Source organism: Taeniopygia guttata, chromosome 8, assembly GCF_048771995.1.
Source record: "Taeniopygia guttata chromosome 8, bTaeGut7.mat, whole genome shotgun sequence".
Lineage (NCBI taxonomy): Eukaryota > Metazoa > Chordata > Aves > Passeriformes > Estrildidae > Taeniopygia > Taeniopygia guttata.
Genome location: NC_133033.1, coordinates 28,312,787 through 28,339,439, shown reverse-complemented (window position 1 = coordinate 28,339,439; position 26,653 = coordinate 28,312,787). Strand labels below are relative to the sequence as shown.

The 26,653-nt window shown below is 40.1% G+C and overlaps 1 protein-coding gene across 5 annotated transcripts in view; it reads left to right on the top strand.

Moving 5' to 3' along the window:
- The window catches only part of MTA1 (metastasis associated 1), a 75,095-nt gene that overhangs the window by 33,647 nt on the left and 14,795 nt on the right, over window positions 1-26,653 (top strand). For 4 of the 5 annotated variants that reach the window (XM_030279766.4, XM_030279765.4, XM_030279768.4 and 1 more), the window contains exons 9-17: window positions 883-1,071; window positions 2,165-2,239; window positions 8,871-8,929; window positions 15,142-15,257; window positions 16,064-16,215; window positions 17,855-18,044; window positions 18,421-18,510; window positions 20,375-20,527; window positions 21,367-21,402. In XM_030279766.4, the coding sequence (XP_030135626.1) occupies window positions 883-1,071; window positions 2,165-2,239; window positions 8,871-8,929; window positions 15,142-15,257; window positions 16,064-16,215; window positions 17,855-18,044; window positions 18,421-18,510; window positions 20,375-20,527; window positions 21,367-21,402 (1,060 nt within the window). Of the gene's footprint in view, window positions 1-882; window positions 1,072-2,164; window positions 2,240-8,870; window positions 8,930-15,141; window positions 15,258-16,063; window positions 16,216-17,854; window positions 18,045-18,420; window positions 18,511-20,374; window positions 20,528-21,366; window positions 21,403-26,653 lie in introns of those variants that run through there. The other variant, XR_012057181.1, reaches the window with a different exon arrangement.

The window sequence follows — 26,653 nt, the reverse complement described above, 5'->3', positions numbered from 1 at the left end:
GGAAAAACCTTGAACTTCTATGTTACAGAAAGTTTAATGAAATTTTGAGTAAAATATATGAAGTCTCCAGAGAACTGTTATCAAACTCACCTCATTCCTGGAGTAATGTAAACTTATATGTAGAGCAAATTCTAGTCTAGAACAGTGTAGGTTAATTATGCACATGCACAAAACTGGTATGATGAAAGGCAAATAACATCGTGATTAAAACTGCAGAAACAGGGTAATAAAGCCAAGCTTTCATTTACTAATAGCAATTCCTCCCTCGCAGCATGTCCTCAGCCCTTACAAATCACAAGTTGCAGACAGCTGTAGCTTAGCTTTCTGAGGAGTAATTGCCCCTGAGAGTCATTCTTTTTTCCTTTTCAGCTGTGATGTGTGACTTAACTTGAATCTTTGTTGAAGTTTCTGCCCTTTGAGGGGGAATGTATACATATGTTGCTGCTCTTGTTTTTCATATATGGAATTTTTGTGGATTATTTGACAAAGAAAATGTATGGCTATGTCTGTGAGGAAACGCCCTTGGACCTTTATCTCCATGCCCCATCTGGGGATGGTAGCTCAGTCCTGGGGGGAGTGGATCTATCCTCTGCATCTTTTTACCACCAGTGCTGCAGTGGTGGTGCTGGTGAGGAGCTGATAGGAATAATAGACACATAAGGGCTTGTGTTCCACAAACCTCACTATTAGTGAATGTTAGGTTTGTACACTGACAGCTACAGTCAGTGTGAGGTTGGAACCAGCTTTTACTGACTTTTCCTTAGGTACAGAATGCCACACCTTCCCATCTCAGTGCAGAATTTGTCATTGCTATTTCACTGTTGAACATTTTTTCCCCCAGATACTTTTCCTTACATTTCTTTCTCCTTTCCAACCCCCTAGTTCCATGCTATGGACACTTTGCACAAAAATGTCTATGACATTTCCAAGGCAATCTCTGCACTTGTGCCACAAGGTGGGCCAGTCTTGTGCAGAGATGAAATGGAGGAGTGGTCTGCTTCAGAGGCAAACCTCTTCGAGGAAGCACTAGAAAAATATGGAAAAGATTTCACTGACATTCAGCAAGATTTTGTAAGTATATAAAAATGTGCCCTCGTGGTGACTGGTTCTGACTGGTGACAGAGCTGGCTTGCAGCTTGTCTAAACTGTGTTTTTCATTGTGTTGAGCAAGGAGGCTTTGAACTGGAGTGTGTGTCTTGCTGTAAAGTGGGGAAAGGCAGACCTCATACTGGTGACAACCTGTGTACAGTCAGAATTTCAAATCACAGACAATAGTTTTTCCTGTAGAAACATTAATTTAGGATCATCTGTTCCACTACAGCCGGGGGAGGATGTAGGAAACTGTTGGGATAGCCAGGCTGCTCTAGAGTAATTTGTGTTTGAAGGAGAATGAATATTTGGCCTTCTGAAGCATGAAAATGTAGTCACCTTTACAGTGTGGTTTCAGAAAGGGCCTTTTGACAGCTTTCAAAAGGAATCCTGGGCATCCAAGGGAATTGTCCTGTAGTTTGCCCAGAGCACTGCCCTAGGTGCTGAGCATGCAGATTGAATGGAGCACTGTAAGGAGAGCCAAATTTCACTGTGTTGTTGTTCAAATCCTCTGGAACAAAGCAAGTAGTTTCAGTGTTGTTTGTCCTGTGCTCTAATCTCTTAGAGGGACTTGGAAACAGCAACACTCTCTGTGGTCCTGCTGAAATCCTCATGCTTCTCACACAGAGAACAGAGCTGGAAGGGCACAATTGTGTTAGTAGTTTGTTTTTTTTTGGGTTTTTTTTTTTTTCTTTTAATGGGCCAGCTCCATTGAAGCCAGGCATATCAGAACTGTGATACTGTAGTTGTGACTCTTGCTTCTACTGCTGCTGAAGCAGAGTCTGAGCCTGTAGGCTTCCTTCCACATTGTGCCTCTCTGGAATAGTTTGCTGTGAGCCAGTGCAGCATGGAGATTTACCTGCAGCCTGTTCCACTTTTACACTGAAAGCTCAGAGTATTTTGAATGGGCATTTAATTTAATGTGGGTCCCATGTGCATCTACTCCTCTTTGTAGATTCAGACTTTTTTTTTAGGAGGGCTAGTAGTTGCAAGACTCTGCTGCAGCCATCAGTCAGAAGAATCCTGTGAATTTCAGTAAATTTCAATAAATGCTGCTTTTCCTTTGTGTCCCCAGCTCCCATGGAAGTCCTTAACAAGCATTATAGAATATTACTATATGTGGAAAACTACAGACAGATACGTTCAGCAGGTAAGAGAGTCAGAATCATCTCCTTCCTTTTAACAGAAGTTGTTTTTCTTGCCTGTGAAAGCAAGCTTTGTGTCTCTGTTCTCCCTCTCGGGATTCAGCCTTGCCAGTAGGTGAGTTCTGGTGGGATCAGAGCAATCTCTTGTCCCTAAACTCATCAGCCCTTCTGTAGATACAAACAGCATTGGCAAGAGCACATTCTTCTCATGTTTGCTGCTACCCTGTTTGCTCAGAGCTTTCCAATGTCTGGTTTGGAGTTCAGCGGAGGAAGGATGGCCGGGCAGTTGCTTTTTGAGTGTGGAGTTCAAGGTCAGTGTTCCCTTCAGTGACTTTTTTGGGGGACAGTTGCTGTGCAGGAGGCCCCACCTGATTCCCCAGCACTGCTGCCCATGACTTGGATGGCAGATGCAGAAGGCTGCCCCATGTAAGCTCTGTGAGTGAAGTGTTTACCTGGGAAGTGTTACTGGCTCAAATTCCCAGACTTGTTATACTTGAGAATCAACTTTTGAGTAGTGTTTACAATAATTTTTATCTCTGCTTGTTTAAATACAAGGGCTGACTGGTCCCTGAAACAAAGCAAACACAATGCAAGCAGCATGCTAATTCTTGCAGAGTATCAGTTGCAGAAAACTACTCACAATATTTAACAGGAAAACTGAGTAAAAGAAGGGAGAAATTTAGAATGTGTTTTTCATTATAATTATCAGTCCTAAGATGTGACATCTAGCTGAAGTATTAGAAAAAGTGGAGTTGTGACAATGTCCTGCCTCAACTTGTTTCCTTGGAAATTCAGCCTGGGGTAAAGAGTAGGTGCCTGAGGCATTGACCAATGTTTGCCATGTACTGTAATGTTATTTTTACCATTTTCTTTCTGGTTGGTGCTCTGTTGAAATTATAGAGGCACCCTCATGACAGATGAGAACTGGTTTTTGCATCAATTATATTTTACTTTTAATAAAAGTATTAGTGGCATCCTCATTCTACTATTTCCCCAAGTTCATTCTTTGACTGAAATTAATTCCAGTTAGGAAGTGGGTGGTAGAAATGTGTGATTGTGATGGAAGCTGGTGTGGTGGGGAAGAATAATGCTCATGATTTTTCCTTCCCCATTGCTTTCTCCATTTTCCTAAAGTTTGTTTTTACATAGGCAGAATTGCAGAGGAGATAATTATGTGAAGACTTAAATTATTTGTCCTTGCAGCAGTTAAAAAACACACTAAGCCTAAAGATTCTTATACTGGTTTGTTCTGTTCTGTGCACTGGGTTTTCTCTCATGGTTATGCTGTACCTTATATGTGCTGCCCAGGACTTTACCAGGGTGTAGGATTTGGGGAAAACTTTCATTTGGAGACTCTGCAATTAGAGGAAAGTGTAAACTGAACAGGGAGAAGTTGCAGTGCAGAGATACCACATCAATTAGGTCTGAACTGAGCTGAAGACCTCATTTCAAATTCCCAGCTTGTACAAGCAAATAATACCATGAAACATTTATAAAAAGCTTGAGAGAGCTATCTATATGTAACCACAAAGAGAAAGCATAGGAAGTTGTAGTTCAAATAATGGTGTATTACATTTATATTTTACTTGATGAGTGCAGTGTCTTTGACAAAGTACATCTGTTGCCATTTTTCCATCTGTTTCTTCACAGTGTTTGTTCTGTGCAGACTCTTCCTTTGGTCTAATACCACAAAATTATTCTGAGGCTGACAGCATTTTTGTACATAAGATATTGCAAGTATGCCAAGTAAGGATATGCAAAGTGTGTACCTTGAGTTTTTGCACTTCCACTTCCCTCTTTTCAAGAACATGATTAAATTATATTCCAAGTCTCTATTTTACAGGATTTAATAAAAGTATTAATAACTTGCTTATTCTTGTAAAATCTTTGGTTGAATGAACATTAAGAGTTCATTTAAATTGTCTATTTCTGTGAGTTACAAAACATAGGAATGAAGATTTGAGTCACCAACCAATTGCCTGCTTGGATGAAGAAGCAAGAGTTAGTTGGGAGCTGTTTGCATCCTTCTGGATTTCTGCATTTCCCTTGACGTTTTCTTGGCATGAGGGAACACTGCCATAATACTGAATCACAATCTCTCTGTTTCTTGCCATTGAGGAAGGGACATTTTGAGTTGCCTTTGACAGAAGGCCTGTTCTGAGGACTGAACTGTAGCTTTTACTCATGCTTGGTGTACCTGAGATCAGAAGTCTCAGTGCAGCACTGCCTTGTCTTGTGAGTAGGACACCGAGATGGAAATGTGTTCCAATTGGCTTCTTTTGGAGCATGCACTTGGATCAATTATCCAGTAATTTTTATTTGGCTTTAGCTAAACCATGCTTTTGAAGATTACCAGCATAAGTAGGAATTCAGTCATCTGGAGAAGGACTGACCCTCCAAGAACAGAACTGCTAGAAGGACTAATTCTACAACGCAGAAGTGGTGTTTTAGTGCAGGCTCCTGAATAGTGCAGGATCATGTCCACAGCGATCCCAGGATCTGTCCTGTCAATAACAACCTTTCAGAACTTCATGAACAAAATGAGGGTGATGCATTCCAAATTCAGTATCCTGGGTCTCCTTTGAACATGTTCTTTTCCTGGGACAGATTTCCTGTGTCAGTACACAAGAGTGTCTGTTTCTGATTAAGGAAGGTTTGAAATGGCTTTGACTGATTGACAGCTGTTTGTTGGCTTCTCCCAGTGATTTGAGAGCTTTGAGGGTTGATGTGGTGTTTGGCTATGCCTACATTTTCATCTGGTTAGAGGCTGAGTTCTTACATAGTTGTGAATTCCAGGGTGATTTTTTAAAGACTAAATGCTTCTACTGTTGTGCTTATCATTAGGGGAAGTCCTGAAAACTTCAAAACATTAAACTTTCCATAGGTTGAGACAAGCTTGAGACATGGCAGTGGCAGATGGCTGTTTGAATTAGTCACATTCCTTCTGAGAGTTAAAGGCTTTAATTTACTTTTTCCATTTTTATTTGATTCTGAGGAGCAAGTAACTTCAAGGGGAAGATCAAATACTATCAATTTCTACTGTTTTATTTTTTATATGGAAGTGGCATTAGAGAAGTATAGGAGGAATAGACACTGAAAGTTGGTTTTAAGGTCTTTATGGTGAGAACATGCTGGAGAAAGTGGAAATACCCTTACATTTGACTCCACGAAGTTGGGATCTCTGGGTCAGTCTTGATGCAGATAGAAAACATCTTTCTGAAGGGAGGTAAGCCTGCTTTGTACCTAGCCCAGAGCTGTGAGTGATGTCTTAATGTACCAGCCTTCATAAAGTCCTGTGTGCTGAAGTGTAGAAATAACATAAGTGATAGGTTTTTCCATGTTTATGGGATGTATTATCCCCAAACACCTCCTGTTAAATGTATGATAATATGGAACTCAGTCACTTCCTTTCCAGAACTGCCAGAGACCATAGGTACAACCCATCCACTCTGAGATGCTGGAGCACAAGGATCTGGGAGCATTTCTCCCAAATGCATCACAGACTAATTCCCTATTCTGTGTATTCAACACTTGTATGCTCCGAGGTTTGAAAAAAGAATAAACAATGTGAAAGTTCTCCTCTGAACGCAGAAGGTGTAATTTGTGTTTCCTGTCATAAACTAATAAAAGCTTAATATTTGAGGATGTCTTAGGCATCCCCATGCTATCCACCAACCTAACTCTTGTGTTGTGGATGTTGAAATATCCAGTGTTCCTGGATTACTTCTGTTATTTCCTCTTTATAAGTGTTCATTCTTTAGAAAATGACTACAAACATTTGCTCTGATATGTCACCTATTATCAAACTCTTTCAAGCTCAGTGGGTAGGATATCAAATCTGGAAGAGGATATATGAAAGACAGATGTTTGCACCAACTTGAATGTACAGTGCTTAGTATTTTAATCCATTGGTCCTGTGGGATAGGTAAGTTGGTAGTATCTTCCTTTTATAGATGAGGAAAATATGATGATGTAAATAAGAGGATATACTTAAGATCTGTGTATATAAATAACTCAGAAAAAGATTTTTTTAAGGCCAAACTACTAGGAAAAGTTACAGATGTTCTGTGTTTTTCTTGGGAGGGAGGACATTCATAACTATCAGATAGCATTAAGAATTTATAGCATAAATATGCTTCAGGCACAGATCAATTAATAACTGACAAAGGACCTAGCAAAGCACTCTCTTAGGGAAGGGATTATTCTGAAATTGTGCACAACTGCATTTCAGGCATCTTTCTTTTTGTACCTTCTGGGATCAGTCACTGTCAGGAAATAGGAAACCCATCATATGGGGTCTATTGATTGCCCACAGCCACAGGTACTTAGTGCAAAGCCTCTTCTTACCCAGGACATTGTGGTACCTTCTGGAAACCCTCAATTTTCCTGGTATGCTGTTTGTCATAGGGGTGTGTGCCCTTAGCTGTGTGCTGTGCTGCTCCCCAGGTAGCTGTTGGAGAGGAGGGTGGTGTGAGGTCCAGGTGACTTAGGGCAGTTCTTAGCTCAGGGCTTGCTCCACAGTCATCAGTCACAAAGGAAATCTGTGGGATGATGTTAACATTCATCACCTGTTTACTAAAATACTGCTTAATACTCTAAATTAGCCACATCCCCAAGGCAAATGGCTTTATGTTGTGCACAGAAGGGTTGTTGTAGTTACTGGTAATATTTTGTGCTTGGATGAAGCTCTTGCATTCATACATTTCCAAAACTGTCATAACATAATTATGCCAGACAGTCCCCTTGGGAGATGTTGTTAAGAAAACTGCAGCTTTTTCCTCTCACAATCTAGAAACTTAAAAAAACACTACAGTCCTCTACCAGTGTAAGTTTCCTGAATTTCCAGTCTCAAGGAAATTGGATTCTGGTACTGGTCGTCAAGCAGTATTTTAAGCTGTTTGGCAGTGTCTGATGTTGGATTTCCATTTATTTCCTGGGGGCACTATGAGCTCTGGAGCTGTTAATCTGCTGATACAAGTGCCCATGGCAGTCTGTGCCTGGTGCATGAAGTCCTCTTTTTCAGCTGAGGCTGTGTGTGGAACAGGCTCCAGTTCCTGAGCTGGAGTGTATCTGAGCATGCATTTTGTTAAAAGGATGATTTTTTTGTGTAGTGTCTCTGGAAGGTAGAGGAGGATTTCTGATGCTGTTTGGAGAATCATGGTGAAAGCACTCCTTGGGGCCCCTCTTTGGGTGCTTTTGTTTCTTATATCAAGATGCTCAGTTATGGTGTCTTGAAAATATTCAGTTGAACATGCAGTTGATATTCAGGAGAACCTTTTAAGTTCCATCTCTGATTGGCAGCAAGATGTGTGTTATTGATTGCTGCACATCTGTAGGATTGATAAGGATTATCTCCTGCATGTCTTTGTTTGGGCTCTCTTGAGGCCATTTTTCAGGCAGCAGTTCTTGTCCTAGGTTAATTTTAACAGAGGCAATCTGGGAAACTGGCCCGTGCCAGCAGAAAGGAGTCAGCCAGGAGTGCAGCTCTCTGTAGCTGTAGCTATTGTCTTGGGTTAACTTTCAGAGGTTCTGTTTTCTCATTCCTTGCTCTCTTGTCTGACAACTTCATTCTTTGATTTCTAAGATAGGGTGACTGTTATTTGCAGGAAAAGGGAAGAAGGGAATTCTTCAGTAGTCCAGAGAGCGTTGGTGAGGAACTGTCAAGAGTGTCCTGTGGAAAATCATTGTTTAAAACTGTGCTGGTAAAAGCTTTATGCTTACAGGAAACATTTACTTTGTTGTTTCTGTGTGTGTCTGTGGTGTCTCTGTAAAAACAATTTTTATGTTTGTCCAGCTCCTCAGTGACACACTCTTCAATTTTATTATGTTTTCTGGTGCTTCCTGCTTCTATGAAGATACTGACTACAGGTTTACAATTCTTTTCCTACACTGTATCTTGAGGCTGCTGCATAGAAAATGTTAAGCTAACCTGTTTGTCTGGAATATCCCCATGCTGATGGTTTGTCTGGAAAACAGTGTCACAGCTTTATTCAGACAGCTGGTATCAGCTTTGAGCAGAGGTTCAACTAGAGATCTACAGAGGTTCACCCTAAATTTATTTGGCAAATGTAATAAAGAGAAAACTTGAATCTCAGAGTGTCTCTTTTTAAATGGTGAAGGTATGAGTTATAAAAGGAGTTATTGATCTTCTTAATGTCGAAAGAAAAATATCCTGTGTCACTGAGCCTTCAGAAAATTAGGGGTATCAACACAAAAGTCTTACTTGAAACTTTGAATTGGTGCAGCTGTTAAGGAACTGTGATGGATAGGTTGCATTGCCCTTATCTCTTAGTGTCTAACTGTTGAATGTTATCATGGATAATTAAAAGTGACATGTCAGATTTTCTTCTGCAGGGGAAATAAAAACTTTTTTGAAAAGGAATTTGATTTGAAGTGAATGGGAATGAAAATTTTGTCCTCATTTATATTAGCTTGGCATCTCTTTGACTTTTTTGAAAAGCTATAGTTATGTGATGCCCACAGTTGTCTTCAGTGAATATTTTCTTGTTGGAAGAAGATTTAGTGGTAGCTGCTCAGTAAATAACTGCTGAAGTCCTTATAGGTTTACTACATGACTCGGGTAAGATGGCTCTTATTTTCTTTTTATTTTAACCATTTTCTTTTTTCTATTCAAAGAAACGATTGAAAGCAGCAGAAGCAGAAAGCAAGCTAAAACAAGTGTATATACCCAACTAGTAAGTATCTCTTGTTTTGTTTTCTATCTCATTGTAGAGGGACTGGTGTAGCAATTTCCATGTCCTACCAATATTATTATTTCCTGGTTAGGATGTTGTACTAAATGTTGCTCATTTCCTGCATCCTCTGTTATATTACCATCCTGAAGTGACTGTTATTTATCTTCTAATTTTGATTTTTGTATGGAGTGGGAGTTGGGGACTTGCTGGCAGGTCAGCATGGTTGTGAACCAAAGGGTAGCTAATTATCTGTTCAATAATCTATCTGTTTTTCTTAATTTTTCTCAGCAGTGGATCACCAATGCATGTTTGTTTGCTGTATATCATTATATATTAAAAATAATGTATAATTATTTATATGTGTACATATATTTGAAAACAAAATTTTTAGTAAAATGTGTCTTCTATTTCATTTCCTCTGCATAGCCTAGTCAATAGTTGTTATAATGCAGAACTTCTAGTCTGCCCTCTCCTTTCACTTTTCAACTTTCACTCCCAGATATATTCCCCTGTGTATTATCCCCAGTAACTTCTTTGCTCTTTTATGCTATCTCCTTTTAAATATTTATGAACTTCTACCATCTGTTCTGATATTTTAGATAAAACTAATTTTTATATATTTAGCTTGCAAGACAGCCCCTTATTTCTTCTAAATATAGAGGATCCATGATTATATGTCAGTACCTCTCAGGTGAATTTACTAAAAACGAGGTGTAATATTCAGAGGGAAGCCAAATAGATTTCTTGTCACACAATTGTTCAATAGTATTGCTTTTTGTGGATGGTGTTACTCTGCAGGGGGACACTGAGCATCAAATTAAACATGAATTCACAATGTGATAAGCTCATAAAGCAAAAGGCAGTGTAATTTAGACTGAAGATGCAAAAGGATATTGCAGACGAGAGAGCCAGGCAGTCCTGCTGTTCTCTTGGATTATAATGTGTGGAGGGAGGACTTTGTGTTTGGAAGGTTGTGGTGCTCACTTGATAATGGCTGCCTGGAGTGGTATCTTGTCCCTCAGCAAGGCAATTCTTTTTCCTACCTACAGAACACATAATCAAATCAGCAACTTACTTCCCTGCTTCAGGAAAAGACCTGGCTCTGCCCACGTGGCTGCTCTTCTGTCTCCGGCTTTGATTTCCAGTCACAGTTCATTTTCTGAGTGTTGTACCTTAACTTACATATTATTTTATTGATAAAATGTGGGATACATTTTCCTCCTCCTTCAATATCCTTTCATGTGTGTCAGGGAAAGTAGCAATTTCATTACTTACTTAATCAAATGCTTCTTCTGTTTTCTTGTTATTAATACCTCTAAAGGTGGCAACAATTAAATATTTCCAAGCTTTTTGGGTTACTACTAACAAGCTTGAGTACAAGGTCTGGCATACAGAGATTGTATGGCATCTACATTATCTTGTGACCTAGAAGAAGATTATATTCTTGGCTTGTAATAGCAATGCACGGTATAGGGATCTAAATATCAATGTTATTGATTTGTCCTTATCATGTTACTGAGCCCATTCCTGTTTCTAGGCTTGAGCCATAATGATCCACTTGTCACCTCAAAAGTAAATTACTTGATGTAGGCTGTCACAAGACCTATGCAGAAGTGTATCACCTGATTGACTGAAACCCATTTTAACAGTAACTGCTGTGAAATTGTTGGCAGTGAGAGACCCTGGAGGATATCAAGCTCAAACAATTTTATCTTTTTTTTCCCTCTGGCTGTCTTCCATTGATAGGGCTCTTGTTTGTTCCTCTGATGGTAAATAGGAAAATCTAGCAGGGAGGAGGAAGATAATAAGAAAAAGAATAGAAGCTGTCTTCAAAGGTCACATACATGTTACACAATGAAAAAGAAAAGCTCTGTGTAAAGCTTTAGAGTTTATATTTTTTAACTTGAAACTGTGCCCCAATTTTTTTAATGCAAGTAACTGAAACATGTAGGGTTATACAGGTAATTGATGTGAGGTTATAAAGTCCTACACCAATGTCTTAGAAAAACACCTCTGACTCAGACTGAATAAGCATTTCTATACCTCTTCCAAGAATAAGCCTGGATTTGGGGCAGACATTTGTAGTTGACTTGACAGAACTTAATGTCTATTGATATGGCTTTGCAATGAAGCCCTTTGGCTGAAAAGCACTGATGTGCTTTCCTGGTGAAAGGAAAAAGTGTAAAATCAGTTAAACTCAGGAAATACTGAAAAACAAATGTTTCAGTTATTTTCTGTAGAACTGTCTGTGTCAGCATGAGTGGTGTTGAAGCAGCAACAGAAGTCTGAACGCACAAAGATTCCACATTCTCACATCCTTGTGCTGCCATCCTCCAAAGTGAGTGCAGTGCTTGCAAGACCTTCATGCAGGTGTCATCTCAGACTTTCTCCTTCTAGGGTGTACCCAAACATACTCCTTAGGTTGTTGTGGAAGCTGTACTCTGGTTTTACTAGTCTTACAGGCATCATATGTACCATCTTCTTTTTGATGAAGATCTGATTGTGTAGCTTGTGCTTCTTGGGATTAGGACATCTGCAGTTGTGAAGGCTGAGACATCCAGTTTTGTGTGGCTTTTCTCTCATTTGCTTTCATCTAGGTGATACCAGAAGGGGTGAGAACAAAAAGAGAAGAATTAACTGCTCCACATGATTTCCAGTCTCCAAAATGTACTGTTGAAAAATATAACTTTTAACTCTACATCTGTATGTGTTAACGAATACATTCTATTTACAGTATTTTATCTGAGAATCTCAAAGCACTCTGACAAGCTGCAAATGTGGTCTCTCAAAGGCTGTGAAGCAGTGAAATGCTGTTCTCCCTACTGTGCCCCTTTTGTGAATCCAGTAGGGAAACTGGAGGAATAAGTCAAAGCTTTGGTTCACTACAAGGGGCAACTGCTTAACAAGCTGAAGATAATTCCTTTGTCTGTTTCTTGGTTGTCCTCTGCTTGAGGAGCAAGATCGTTTTTCTTCCCCGTTTCATTGTGCAAAGGTCTGTGGCAACATGGAAAACTTAAAAGGTGTAGTGCTGCTCTTCCCTCTGTAGCTGTGCTAGTTAAAATGGCAATCCCCAATTTTGTTGGAGAAAGCTGTTCCTATTCGGAAAGCATTGTTTAATGGTCTTTAGACCTGCTCTTAGAAGTGGGTATTTATAGGAGGTTGGAGAACTGTGAGGAAAACTCATCTGTGTTGCCTGGATCTAGACACTTCAGTTAGATGCCTAGAGGTGAATGGCACAAATGTGCCTTAAAAGGGATTTAAAATAGTTTTTGTTTCTGAGGCTTTATTTCTTACTTGTTTGGTTACATCCAGCACACGTGGGTTCTTCAATAGCAGGAAATATTCACAGGACGGTATTAAGTTTATAATTATTTCTAACAATAAAAAATTTATCCCCGTGCTGTGGGTCAAATTCTTTCTACTCATCTGCTGAAGGGGTATCAGTTTTCTCTGGGGATCAAGATTATCTGCAGGTTGGGTATTTTTTGTGCAGGGGTCTCAGTACCTGTTGATAGGCTTCTCTCTGCATGTGCTTTATTGTCTCTATCTCTTCCCTTGGGACAGAGCTGAAGAATACAGCCCAGAAATCTGCACTTCATGGTCCCTGTTCTAGCATAACTGACTGCTCCTTCACAACTGAAACCCCTTTAAGAGTCTTTCATTCCTGATACAAGAACTGGAAATGACAGTTTGCCACACCATCAGTATTCTCACTACCTTATTTGCATCTTTAGCTTCAGCTTCGTTAATTGCTTAATGATTCATCCAGTTACTCATCTGATTCTCTTGTTAATAGCTGTGGCAGGCCTTGGTGATATCAAACAAGTTTAATTAACATATCATCAACAATTAAGAGCTTTTTGCTTCTCATATGATGAAAACATTATCTGCCTGAATTTTATTGTTACTACCACTCATAATCTTGACTGTAGCTTGGGAGCAGGATACTCTCTGGTGCTTGCTGCAGCTTCATTAATTGTAGTGCTGCAGAATCCTACAACTATAGTATGTTAGTCCTTCTGATCAGCATGGTTTGGTGACCAGCCTTCACCAGTGCATGCTTTCCATTCATGTTTTCATCCAAGCTTGATAATGATTTTAGAGAAATGGATGTCAGACTATTTCGCTGTATTTTTGAGGAATAAATCCAAGGTATAGAAGGGAAGCAACAGGCCTGATGTTGAAGCACAAGGCCTTAGTTTTCTTTTACTTCAGTCTCTTCCTCTGTGGAGCAATGCTGCCTGTAGCAGAGTGCATCTGGGAGGGCTGTTTGGTTTGCAGCATCGGGACAATGTTTGCATATGGGGTTTGCTCGTGAATCATTGGCAGAAGTTCTTTTGCAGCAGGTTACTATAGTGACATCCTGGAGCAGAGGAGCGTGAAAGTTCCCTCTTTCAACTGCTCTTTGTTAAACTGCCCTCGGATCTCCTGCCATCTGCGGGGTCACCACTTGGTGCCTTTCTCATAAGCACCCTGAAACACTTTAATCTTTGTAGGAGCTGGGCAAAGTAATAAGCAGAAGGAGATGAAAACATATTCAGGCTTGTGAATTCATCTAAATGTATATATTTTTTTTATCTCTGCTGCTTTTGAGCTGTGTATATGCTGCTCAGTGCACTATTGGAACAAACTACTTACAGTGCTCCTGTGCCGCTTGGCCTCCTGAGCTTTCTCTGTTGCAAAAAGGCTCTGAATTTTACAGTGAGAGTGCTATCAGAAGTTTTTCCTCGACTGGCCAAACACACTCTTGCCTCCTTATGCAACCTGTGTGTGGTTCCTGTAGTTCATTTACGGCAGAACCTATTTTGTCTCTGTCAAAATGGAGCTTTACTGAGCTCTGTATCTCAGGATTTGATTGGACATTTTCAGATAAAAAGGATGTTTTCTGGCTTCTAGGGCAGCATCAGCTTTTCAGTTGTCTTCAGAATTATGTCAGTTGGAACTCCTTTGCTTTTCATTGCTAAGTACATGAAACCTGATGCTGGTGCCCATTAGAAATAAATTAATTTGGCTCTATTCCCACAATGCTGTTTCTGTAGCACTAGCCTGGGTGAAACACAGCAAGTATTCTGGGTTACTGAAATCACTGTTACTCCTGTATCAGTGTGCAACTGATGTGTAGGAAGAGGGGGTTGCAGAAAGCCATTTTAAGATATTTCTGCTTCCAAATCATGGGTTTGTTAGTAGGAAATAAAAGGAATATGCCCACTCCCTTCAGTCTTCAGAGAAGAGCATACGATAGGAATGTAACCATCATTGCAATTCACGCTCATGTTCAGCAGTTGGCTCTAAAGCCTCCCTGCTCTTTGCTGCTTCTATAATGTGAACTCCTAACAGAACTCCAGAGTCCTTGCATGTTTGATAAACTCCTCGTGTGCTCTTGTGTGAAACTTCATGTATGACTTCTTCCATCTTTCTCCATTCCCCAGAAGCCCTGTCCCTGCAATAGCAATCCTCTCTCCTCCTTTTTCCCTCCCATGCCAGATTTTTTGAAAGCCTCATTTTCCCCCTCTGACACCTCTTCCTCTGCAGAGATTGTGTGCTGTTCCACACTGCTCTCCATGCCAAGGTTTTGTTGCCCTTCCATTCTCAGCTCCCACCAGTAGCTTTTGTTTTAGCTCGTATTTCTTGGCTTTTCCTGAATCATCATTTTAAAGAGAGTATAGGGATGAACTGAGGTGACCCAGATGTTTTTGCATGTTGGGTGTACTTGTGGGAATTGTGGCCACATGATGCAAATCCTTACAGTGAGACAACATGGAAATATTTGTGACTGCAGTCTAGGGTTGTATTTCCCTGAATAAAGCAGATATTGCCTCTCATTGCCTGCTGCTCCTGCCCCCATCCTTCTTTTTGGAGATTTAAGTAAAATATCTCTTATGTTGAGGACTTGTGAATGAGATCTGTTTTTCCTGGATTCACATGTCTGGGATAGTGAGTAAGATACTTACTTTAACTGGTTTATTGTTTCTTAAAAGGTTTTGAAGTCTTGTAAATGGTATCCAACTAGTGTTATAGTTATTTTCATTATCAATATTTTTAAAATAGTATTGGAGATGGTGTGTTCATAAAAGTCAGATTGCTGGTTCTGGAAGCCACATGCTGAATGAAATTTGAGTCTTCAAACCATTTTGGGCCATACCTTCAAAAGTCAAATAAAAAAATTGCATGCCTCAATTAACACTTTTGTTCTTTTTGCTTTGTGTCTTAAGCAACAAGCCAAACCCCAACCAGATCAATGTAAATAATGTCAAACCAGGAGTGGTAAATGGTACTGGAGTCCAGGCACAGAATGCAGGAGCAGGACGGGCCTGTGAGAGCTGTTACAGTAAGTGCCAGAATGGCAGCTGAGATGGAAATGTTAAAGTAAAAGCTGTCTTGTGCTGGGGTGGGGGGCAGAACTGGATATAGCAGCATTTAAAAGTTTGAGGTTTTTTGAGGTTGTTTTTGTTTAGTGTTTGTTTTGTTTTTTAACTACTAGTATTACATTTATAAATAGAATTATGGCATACTAAAGGGGCAGTTAGTAAAGGTTCTACATAATTGCAGGTAACTATTGAGTGAATATTTAAATCACCAACATGTGAATTTGACAAATTTTTTCATCATTTTTACTAGATTTCAAAATATGTGAAACCACTGTGATCTGCTGTCTTGATATTAATACAATGAGTTCTAATGACTGTGCTCCTTTATGGGGAGCCTGTAGAGATGGCGGAATGTAAGAGCGTATGAGAAGTCAAATCACAGGCTCTGTACATTTTTGAGTTGTAAAATTAATATATGGGAAGTTCCTGAAGGCAGTCTTTACTGTTTCCCATGTTCTGCAGATATTCTCTTGCAAAAAGAGAACCGTCTTATCCATTGGCAGGAAATCTTCCCATTTTAGTAATTGTTTCTTTCTGTTAGCATTTTAGAAGGGATGTAGATTAAATAACGTAATCAATTCTGCTGAAATCACAAGTATGTTTAACAGTGGTGATGACAGTAAAGCCATCATCAGTTTTGGAGGTCTGTTAGAGCTTTGCTCTGTGTGTGGGGGGTGTTTTCTTTTGTGCTGCTTCTAAACAGAATAAGATCTGAAAAGTGATCCTGTGTAAGGATATATATAATTTCCACCTTTGTTATCTCTAGCCACCCAGTCTTACCAGTGGTATTCTTGGGGTCCCCCTAACATGCAGTGTCGCCTCTGTGCATCCTGTTGGACCTACTGGAAGAAATACGGTGGCTTGAAAATGCCAACACGGTTAGATGGGGAGAGGCCCGGACCAAACCGCAATAATTTGGTGGGTATCCACCAGGCAGACTGCTGCCTCTGCCTGGCAAGCTGAGTGTCATGCTACCTAACTGCCTGTAACTGTTCTTAAATATTTAACCACCAAAAGAATGCCTGCAGCCCTCATTGTTGTCCTTGGGTTTGGTATTTCATGTCAAGCAGAAGTTGGCGCATTAACCTCAGCTAGAAGTAATTTGTTGCCAAGTACTGCCCTGAGAAAAAAAAAAAAACATCATTTGTTTAGCAAAGCAGCCTTCAAATGCATGAAATTACTTAGTGGAGATGGGAGAAACTGAAATGCCAGCCAGTGTTTCTGGTATTTGGTTTCCATGATTGTTGCTGTAGGGGGAACAGCACTGGTTTTTTCTCTTCAAAAGAATTAATTATTTCCTGAAACCTATTTACTCTCCCAAGGCATATTCAAAATTAGATATACCCCAAATAGCTAGTGGCTTTTTAGAGATCCTTTATCTTGTTTTTCTACCTAATCCCATTTTTTAAAATAATCCTCCTTTTTTGGGATAGGTTTGAGTAAGCATTGTATGAGCTGTTTCTATTTCATTTTTCCTCTTATTTGGAAACCAAAATTCTCAGATTTTTTTTTTTTCTGAATTTGGTGAGAGTTTAATCTGAAAGCATTAGATATTAAGCTGATTGGAAAAGGTAACTGTATCACATGGGTAGAAGGATGGCACACACTTAACTTTTATCTCGGGATAATTTCTTTCCTCTCTCCTATTCTTTGCTATCATTCCCTTTCCATTTCTTTTCTTTAACCTTTATCCTATCCAGGCTTCTTTTTGCCCTCTGAAGCCTCCTAATTGCTGAGATAACTGTCTTATACCTCTTGTTTGTTAATTAAAAGTATGTAAATAGTCAGAAAAGGGGAAGCCTTGTTCTCCCCAAACTGAAATTTCTACCTGTTTTCCAGCTGTAGGTGGGTCTGAGATAACAAGATACTAGCATTATTTCATTGGTTGATTTAGTTGCTTTTCATGAAGAGAATAGCTACTTTGGTTCTCAGTAGCTGATAAATGTCTTCCAGTAGTATTCTTTATTATATGTAATGAATATAAAATCTGTCAGTACATTTGCCAAGTTAAGAGTAAGAATTAAATTAAATTCTTGCAGCTTTGAGCCAAAGCCATTCCTGCATGCCATACATTTGCTTGGGAAAATGAGTTTTTGGTGTATATTTTTGTCATGCAGCTCTTCCTGATTTTCCCCTCCTTCTGATAAATGTTTTGTCATAAGGACTTTGCATTGTCCCTTCAGAGCAAACCTGAGCGCCCAAAACTGGAGGGTCTTTCCAGTTGAGCATATAAGCTCTAAATCATGTGATAGCTCCAGGTAACTTCTTCATGTCTGGGTTTTGGATCCCTACCTTAAAGCTTGTGACAGCATAGAAATAAATGTTTCCCTGCAAAGTGAAAAGGTTTACCTTCATTTTATCCTTTGAGATATTAGGGATAAGACTTGGGAAATGGGGAATAGCTGGGCTAAAAATATTTTCATCTGTAATATCATTTCTGTTCTTGTGTCTGAGAATCAGTAGTTGAAAGTGATTTTACATAATGCTTTCTCTTCTTAACCGTACTTTCTAATAATTACTTTTTTCAGAAACCATTTTTATTTTCCTTTCCTTTTAGAGTCCTCATGGTGTGCCAGTACGAAACAGTGGGAGTCCCAAGTTTGCTATGAAGACACGACAAGCTTTCTATCTCCACACAACAAAACTGACCAGAATTGCCAGACGTTTATGTCGCGATATCTTGCGCCCTTGGCACGCTGCAAGACACCCCTATCTGCCTATCAACAGTGCAGCAATCAAAGCAGAATGTGAGTGTGCTGCAGCTGGGACCTCCTTGCCAAGGAGTCCTTTGAGACTCCTGTCCTGTAAAGTTTTGAGTGGCAGCTTGCTGAGATGCTCTCTTGCACATAGCTAGTGCTTTCACAAAACCTAGCTGTACTTGCAGAGCCTTCTAACTGATGGGCAAAATAACTTTGAAAGTTCATGAGTTGTTTGTTTTAAAACATTTGCAGTTCCTATTACATGGAGCATTCTCTGTGTTTGTGTCCTGTTGCCAGGATCTGCTTGCCACCTGTAAAATTCCTTTTAACGGCAAAGCTCTTTCAGGACACTGGAGTTATTCACTTGGTTTTGCTATAATAGCTAAATGTCTTCACCCTCTAATTATTTTTCTATGTTTTACAGGCACAGCACGTTTACCTGAGGCATCAGAAAATCCATTGCTATTAAAGCAAGTGGTTCGAAAGCCTTTAGAAGCAGTACTCCGGTATTTAGGTATTAAAAAAACTAAATCATCAAATGCAAAGTCCCCAAACATAGGAAACACCCCCCTAGCTACTCTGCTGACCATTTGGGTTTTCCGCTTGGGTCTAGATTTAGATGCTCATTCTGCATTCAAAACAAACAAACAAGAAACAAGGCACAAAAAAACCCGCCCCACAAACAAAAGAAAACATGAAACCCATTTCATTAACTTGTCCTTTTTACTTTTCTTACTTTATCTGACAGACCCAGTGTCTCTGCAATCCACTCTGGGGTCATAAAGCTGTATTAGAAACTTTTTCAAGTGAAGGGAGGGATGTGTTTGCTGTGGCTTCTGATGCATATGGAGACAAGCTACCATCTGCTAATGGGGGCACTGACATAATGTTTTGGGAACATTTGATTATTTGCTTCTTCTGGTTTTGGGTTGTATGGAGGGAATACTACAATCGGGTCATCCAAGAATTATCTTGGGTTTAGGACAGCACTGTGTCCCTCAACTTGTGAATCAGTTAATGGCTGTTCTATGCTGATGTAGACAAGATCATACTTGTGTTTTTCACTTTCCTCTTGGGTTTTGGTGTTGTTTTGTTTTTTTTTTTTTAATTACAATTTTCTTGAGGACTTTTGCCTCATGAGCAGATCTGTGGGGTAGGACAGAGTACCTCCATCCAGAACTTTGGTGTAATTTTGAGCTGCTGGAAGCATCCAGAGTGATGCTGTGTAACATGCCAGGGCTGACTCCAGACAAATGCCAAATCCTTTTCCCCAGTGCTCCCTGTTGCCCTGCAGGCGTCCCTCAGGTTGTTCTGGCAGCCAAATGCAAGTCTCTCCTCTTTGAAGGCTTCCAGCTTAGCAAGGAAGTTGATCGCCTTTTTATTTAGATAAGCAGCATTGGAGTTGACTTTTAGGTTTCATGTTTTTGTTGATGAAATACTGGAAGGCTGAGTGTGTGTTAAATATTTATTGCTTCTCTTCTGGGTGTTATACTTCTGCTGTGTACTAATGGGATACAAGGATTGAGAAACCTTCGAAAACATATACTACAACGAAAGAGAGCAAATGAAGGGGGAAGTTTGCAGTTGGATATAATCTTTATTTTAATAATTGTACAGAAAGTAGCATCAGATTTTGAGTCTTCCTTGCACTGTGTCAGGGTCACCACTGGATTACTGAGCTTCGAGAAAAGAGTGATGGAAGTGGAAGGAGGACTGGCAAGGAGGTTTTTTTGGTGGTGTTAGTGGGATTGAATATATCTCTTACTCTGCTGTTGGGCCTGCGAGGGAAGACTCAGACTCAGTTGATGTTCCCATTTGCTGTTTCTTGTAACTTTCTCAAAGTCTTTTCAGTTGAAGAGTGTGAGCTTGATGTCTGCCTTGGCTCAAAGCTTGAATTCAGATGTTACATTCTTTATAGTGGATCTTGGAATCTTCACTTTTTTTGCCGTTGGAGAAATTGTATTTTTTACAAATGTTTCTGGCAAACTGGCAGAGTTGTGATTTCCCCAGAGTTTAGGGGTGTGTTGCATGACCAACATGGTCAGAGTTGGGTTTTAGCATACAGCACCCCAAAAATCACCCAAATTATTGGAGAACAATGTTACAGAAGTAGATACAAGGTGCTTTTGCTTGCTTTTGCTATCAAATCTTATTTTAGGATAATACTATGATAATGATTTTAATGTCTTTAGTAGTGGTGAATTGCTAAATATATGAAAATGCTTTATATCAGTAGCAATCTCAAAACTATTGACTGAGATAATTTCTATATAAGAGGAGGGGTACTTGGTCACCTAGGAAGTTTGCAGGTTGTTTTCAGACTTATAATTCCAGTATTTTTGGTAATAAAAAAATTCTACTTTGCTGTTTTCCACCAGAGTCTCATCCGTGTCCTCCAAAACCAGATCCTGCAAAGAGCTTGTCCAGTTCTCTCAACAATCTGACTCCTGCTAAGTTTACACCTGTCATTAATAATGGGTCCCCAACTATCTTGGGAAAAAGAAGCTATGAACAACACAATGGAATGGATGGTAAATATTTTTCCACAAAATTTGTGCTGTGTCTATAGGCTTTTTCTTTTATCCTTTCGGTACACAAGGAGATTATCTAAACTCATAGTCCTTTATGTAAATTCCAAATTTCTTATTCTTGAGGGAGGTTATTTTTAACTTTTGTAAAAGCCACCTGTCCCATTTCTCTTTTTGGGTGAGGCATGTGGTCTGTACTGCCCAGGAGGTGTATGCACACAAAGTCACTGTGTTAGTGGAACTCTGCCTGGCCTGGCCAACCTTGCAAATGGAACAGTGAAGCAGAATCTTCCCTTCAGTTTTTAAATTAGTAGTGTGAAGAACACCCTAATAGACTTTTTGAGTGATGTTTCCCTTGTTGGCCCTGTTACTGACCGCCTCTGTGCTTGGGCTTCACCTTCTCAAGAAGAGGAGGCAAGGGAAAGGTGTTTGAAGTGGGAGATAGAAGCAGGATGTTCCTGGCGTGGACTCCAGGTCTCTGTTCTTAATAATTGCTCTTGCTTAAGAGTGCTGGGGAAGAGAAAGTGCAGTCTCTATGTCAGATGAGGAGAAAAGGGTCTGTTGAAATGGTCGTAACGGGAGTGAGAACACAGAGGGGTAGCTCTTTAACAGGGGAAAGGAACAGTTGGTGAAATGGTGACTCCAGCCAGGAATTCCAGATCCAGAGAGTCTTTCTCATTTTTTACCTTTAATTTTAACTTTATAAGTAGCTTATCTGAAATATAATTACAAACATTTGATGATATCTGATTGTGTTTTAACATTAAGAACTTTTAAAACTGCTGCTGTTCAGGTTGCTGATGTGATGTTTTTCTCTTTTCTGTTCACTTATGCTCTATCAGGCAACATGAAGAAGCGCCTGTTGATGCCTAGCAGGGGTAAGACCTTGAAGCTGCGCTCAGCTTATGCTAGGAGAGTGATTTTTAGTTTCATCTGCTGGCTTGTCTGTGCTTTGTGGCTAATGAGTCTGTGTGCACCTTCTGTCTTGATGTCTAAGTGTTCCTTGGGTAACCACTTCCACCCGTGGTTTTGCTGCTCACTTTCCAGGCTTTTCACATGCAGGCAGCAAGTTGTGCAACTGTACTGAAGACACGAAGTCCTGTGTTGAACATTGATTCCTAATTCCTCAAGTTGACAGAACAGTCTTCCAGCAGTTCCATGAAACTGCAGGAAGCTGTGATGGTTGGTTTGTAAATAGGGATTGTTTCACTGTTTGACTTCTAAAAAAGCAAAGTTTCACATGTCTTGAACTGCTTTGAATTCACTTGGACCGAAAGAAATAGAAGACAGTATTTACATCAAGTCCCAAGTTCAACCCTCTGTATTTTCCAGTGAGAGTGGACAGTTCTCACTGGTGAGAGACTGTCTGCACATTCTCTGCAGGCAGTAGAAAATTATTTTCAGAATTTCCACTGGTTAAAAATTAATCTGTTCTGAATACTGAAGAGATGTCAGAATCTTTCATTTATGATAACGGAGGAAACTTATATATGATGTCACTTCATCAAATTTAGTAGAATGGACCAATTTTGAATATTTAGGAGACAGACAACCACAAAATGTCACTGTGAACAGGCAAACACAGAAGCTTACATACTGCCATGAACTGGCCAGCACTGCATGCCCTGATGATAATCTTTGTGTTTCATGGCTGAGACAGTGGATGCCTGTTAGCCATATTTACATGCATGCAAATGAGTGCATGTGGAGAATACAGCAGTGAGGACAGTGGTTGCTCTACTGTCTTGCTCTCCTTGGGAATTTATTCCCTGATACCCTGTTGCTGAGTTTGTATGTGCTTTGTCTTTTGGGAAGAATAACAAAACCCTGCTACACTGGTCAATTTGGCTTTGTCCAATAATGAGGGATGTAGGTGCAGAGTAGTTCACTGAATTCCCACAACGCCTGGTGACTACCTGCTTATGGGCAGACCTGCTGCTCCCTGGTGAATGCCCTCCTCAGCAGATGATACACTTGGGAAGCTCAGAGATGTTGTGGCCCAAAGGAGGGGAGAAGAATGGATCCTTCCCTGGAAGGCTCTCTCTGCGTAGAGCACTGGAACTGATAACCTGACACGAGTTTCTGGATATGCAGGATCCCTGTTTTAGTGTTCCATTCAGTTATAACTGTTGCTGGAGCTGTCTGCAAAGATGATTTTGGAAAAGTACCTGTTCCTCAGAGTTTGTGTTTTTCTGAAGCAGGTGTATGTAGCTGTGCAGGGTCTGGATCTTCCCAAGCACCTGCTGCTCAGCCTGTTTGGTCTGTTTTCAGCCAGCCACTGAAATGTTTGCTGGAGTACTTGTACCTGTAACTGCTAGGTAACAGAATCCAGTTTACTCCCAGAATCCATTTACCTGCTGGGGTAGTGAGTGTTAACTGGATATTCTTGTGAGCAGTTCAGCTTAAACCTGTTGGCTGAGATTTATCTGTGAATGGAAAATGTTTGCCGTGCTGCAATTTTGCATCTGTAATACTTCCTGAGCCTGGGTTGCTGGAAGCTTTGCCAGGACTGAGAGGGAAGGCAACCACCTGCAAGGAAACAACATTTAAAGAATTTGGATCGAGATCTGCTGGGCACAGGGAAGCAGATAGTGGAAGTTTGGTTGGATCTCTTTCTGTCCTTGTGCCAGTTTGTGTGTTGTTGCCTCTTAGCACAGGTTCCCAGCTGCCTTGTGGGTGAACTGGTAAACCTTGCTGGCTATGGGCATGGATACAACTGGTTTCTTGTGCCATGAAAGGACTGGGATTGTAGCACTAAGTCTTCTCCTTGCTTTTGGTGGAGTCATCCAGCCTTAGTCTGGGGGGGCTGCTGGCAGGAAGGACACAAGTTGGAACTGCTGTGAAGAAGAGGTGAATGGCAGTGAGAGTGATGAAGGCTTTTGGCCAGAATTTAGGAGCCAGTGAGTGAGTATAAAAGGATTGAAATAAACCCATCTATCCAAATAACTGATTTTTGGATTATAGTTGACCTAAATTAGTAGAAAAAGATTGAGAGTAAGCCTGACTTGTCAATTGGTCAAATTCTGCATTTACATAGATACTATGGGAAATCGGGGGTGTTCCTTTGTTATTTTCATGTTTCTCGTCTCCTCTTGACATATTGACTAGTTTAGGTGACTGTTGGGGAGTGTAGTGCAAAAAAAAAGATGGTGTTAAGAAGATGTCTGCACAGAGAGGCTGAAAATATTCTTTCTGAACAACTTTAGGTGCAGGAAGACACCTAGTGCAAAATTGTATCTGTTATCCAGGAGTTTTTCTGTTTCCTGCTGATGCACTGCGTTGGTGGCACCTGGAAGACATCTTCGGGTTTGGACAGGTCACAGTGCCAAAGTCTGTGACAGGGGACAGTGGACACTGTTATTGTGGGCTTTAGCTGAAGTCTCTGCTGGTGCTAAAAGCCTTGTGGTGCTAGGCCATCACCTCCAAACACAGGGGAGAAGTCTGAACACTGGAAATTATGGCATGTGATGGTTTTGTAAGGCTTTCCTCAAGGCCAGGTTGTAAAGCAGAATATAATCAAGAGGTTTATTTGCAGGAAAGAGCCAGGTAGCAGCTTATATCTGTATAGTGTAAAACATTAAGGTACATCTTTATACGTGACAATTGCTGAACTTCAAGAAGTGGTACATTTTTTCCTTTGGAATTCTGTCTTTTTGTTTATTTGCTTTTTTTTTTCTCTTGCTACTGTAGTTCCAACTAAGTAATTTTAACTTTTGTTTTTCTGATTCATCTCTGCTTAGCCCTTGAAACCTGAACCTTTTCAAGCTCTGAATATGATTTATCTGGCCAGGCATTTTGAGTTTTGACCAGTGCCTGAATTCCAGGAACAGGGAGATAGTCTTAATCTCATGTTCTCACTGCCTCCACTTTGTTTTACAAAAAGAGTTTAGTTCTGTCACCTATTTTGTTTTCCTCCTCTTTAAATCATGTTGGAGGCATTGTTAGGCATACAGTACACTTCCCAGCTCTTCTTCAACATTAACTTATCATGGACAAATTGCTGCAGAATCCTATTTTTGGAACATGAAAAGTACATAGAGTCTCATAAGCTGTCAAATAGAGTGAGATGTTAAAAAATTAGTAGTTTATTGCTTTTTCAGTAGTGTTCTGGAGCTTGACTGACAATTTTTGCCATGAACAATCTTTCCTCTGGAGAGAGAGAGGATGTTTTCTGTGCAGGAACCTGTTTACTTGATTCCTTCTAGCCATGCAGTGTGATACTTGGCTATGCCAATTCCTGCTGGGGGAAGGGAGAGAGCATTGTTAGATTTTTATTTTTCTCCCCTCTCTTTTATACCATGCTGGCTTTCATCTAATCAAACTTGTTTTTCAGGGTCATCACATGCACTCCTAAAATTGGCAGAAAGAGGGAGAGCATGAATGAGTAGCTGCAATAAAGGGAAGGCTTTTCCCAGCAACAAACTTGCATTGATAACATGGTGGTGGATCGAATGCTGAAAATTGGAGAGGGTTTATAGAAGAGCCATGAAAACAGGGAAGGGACTGGAAAACACACTGTATAATGGAAAATGCTTCTGTCAAAGTGGAAGTTGTAGATGCTTGTCTCTGCTGACAGGAACAGCAGAAGTCTAATAATAGGGGACTTTCAGTCTAGCTGGGAGTGGAATAACAAGCTGCAGTAGCCAGAAGGTACAGTTGGGGACTTTGGCTGGAAACAAGCTACAGATTTTTGAGTGAGGTTAATTAACTGTTGGAATACCTTGCTTCTGCTGCTGGGGATTTCTAAACCCAAATAGAATGTCAGTCTAATTCAAAACGTTCTGGTTCATTGTTTCTCGTATCCTTTTTGGGAAATGTGAATGATCCAAAAGTGGAAGCATTCATCAGCCTGGCATGGCCTTAGTTCAGTTATCAAGAGATGAGCATGGCAGTGGAAGTAATGTTCTTGAACAAAAGCTGTCGAGGTGGAATATCAACTATGTAGGGGACTGAAATTATCTCAATATTTTGTATAATCATGCATGCACACACACATACACGTGTGTGTACATATATATATATATATATGTATGTTTTTTTCTGGCTGACTTAAACTTTCAGAAAATGTGGACTTACCTCTATGCATAAATTGCATTAAAATTCTGCCTTTATCATCAGTGACCCCAGCTGTCTTTCTAAAAACTGTGAGATAACCAGCCAGTGGAAATGTGCTCATCCAGGACTTACTTGAAACAGCAAGGAGTGCTGGTCCTTTAATGAATGGTGGGGTGCTGGGGAGAAGGCCTGGCTTTAGGTGTTGAAATCTAGACCCCAGTAATGCTGACCAGTGGCAAGAGAGCAAATGTTCAGTGCCAGCTACAGCACAGCTGGGAAGAATGTAAGTTGCTTGAACTGCTTTTTGGAGAACCCAAGAACCATGTGCCTGTGCAACTTTCTCACTTTAAGATTATTTGCCTAAAGTAATGATTATTTTTGAGAATTTCATATGGGATTTTGTATTCAGATGCTAAGTGAAACAATTTTCACTTGCCTTCAGTTTAGCCTTGATACTCTGATTAGGTTCTTTTGGTGTTGTGAAGAAAGATCTGAAAATAAAATCAGCAGATGGGCATCATGCTCTGTGGATCAACTAGTGAAAACGATTTCATTTAGGAGTGATGGCACAGAGTAAGATGCAAATGTTGATTGAAAGGAGAGTGCATATCCCAAGGCAATGGTAAGAGAGCAGGTGTAATTAATGTGAGAGGAAATTAATGTATAACAGAGCAAAGGCAGAATTGCAAGCACCCTGGATAGTACAAAGGCTGAATTTGTAATTGAGTGGAATGTGTGACACATATAATCTATCTATCTATCTAATCTGTCTATCTATTGCATACACACACACACACACACACACACACACACACATATATATATATATATATATATATATATATGATGTGTAATACTGCTTATGCTAAGAATAGTGAGTAATTCAGTGCTTTCTAGTTTAGATAGCTTGGATCAGCAAATCCTAAAGCAGTGAGGTGCATAGTTTTGTCTCCTCTTTTCTTTTAGCCACTTGGTGTGTTACAGCCAGGCAGAATCCACCATGATGCTGTTTTTGGAATATGAGTGGACAGTATTGATTGACTCAACCCCAAGACAGAAAGCAGCTCTCCCTTC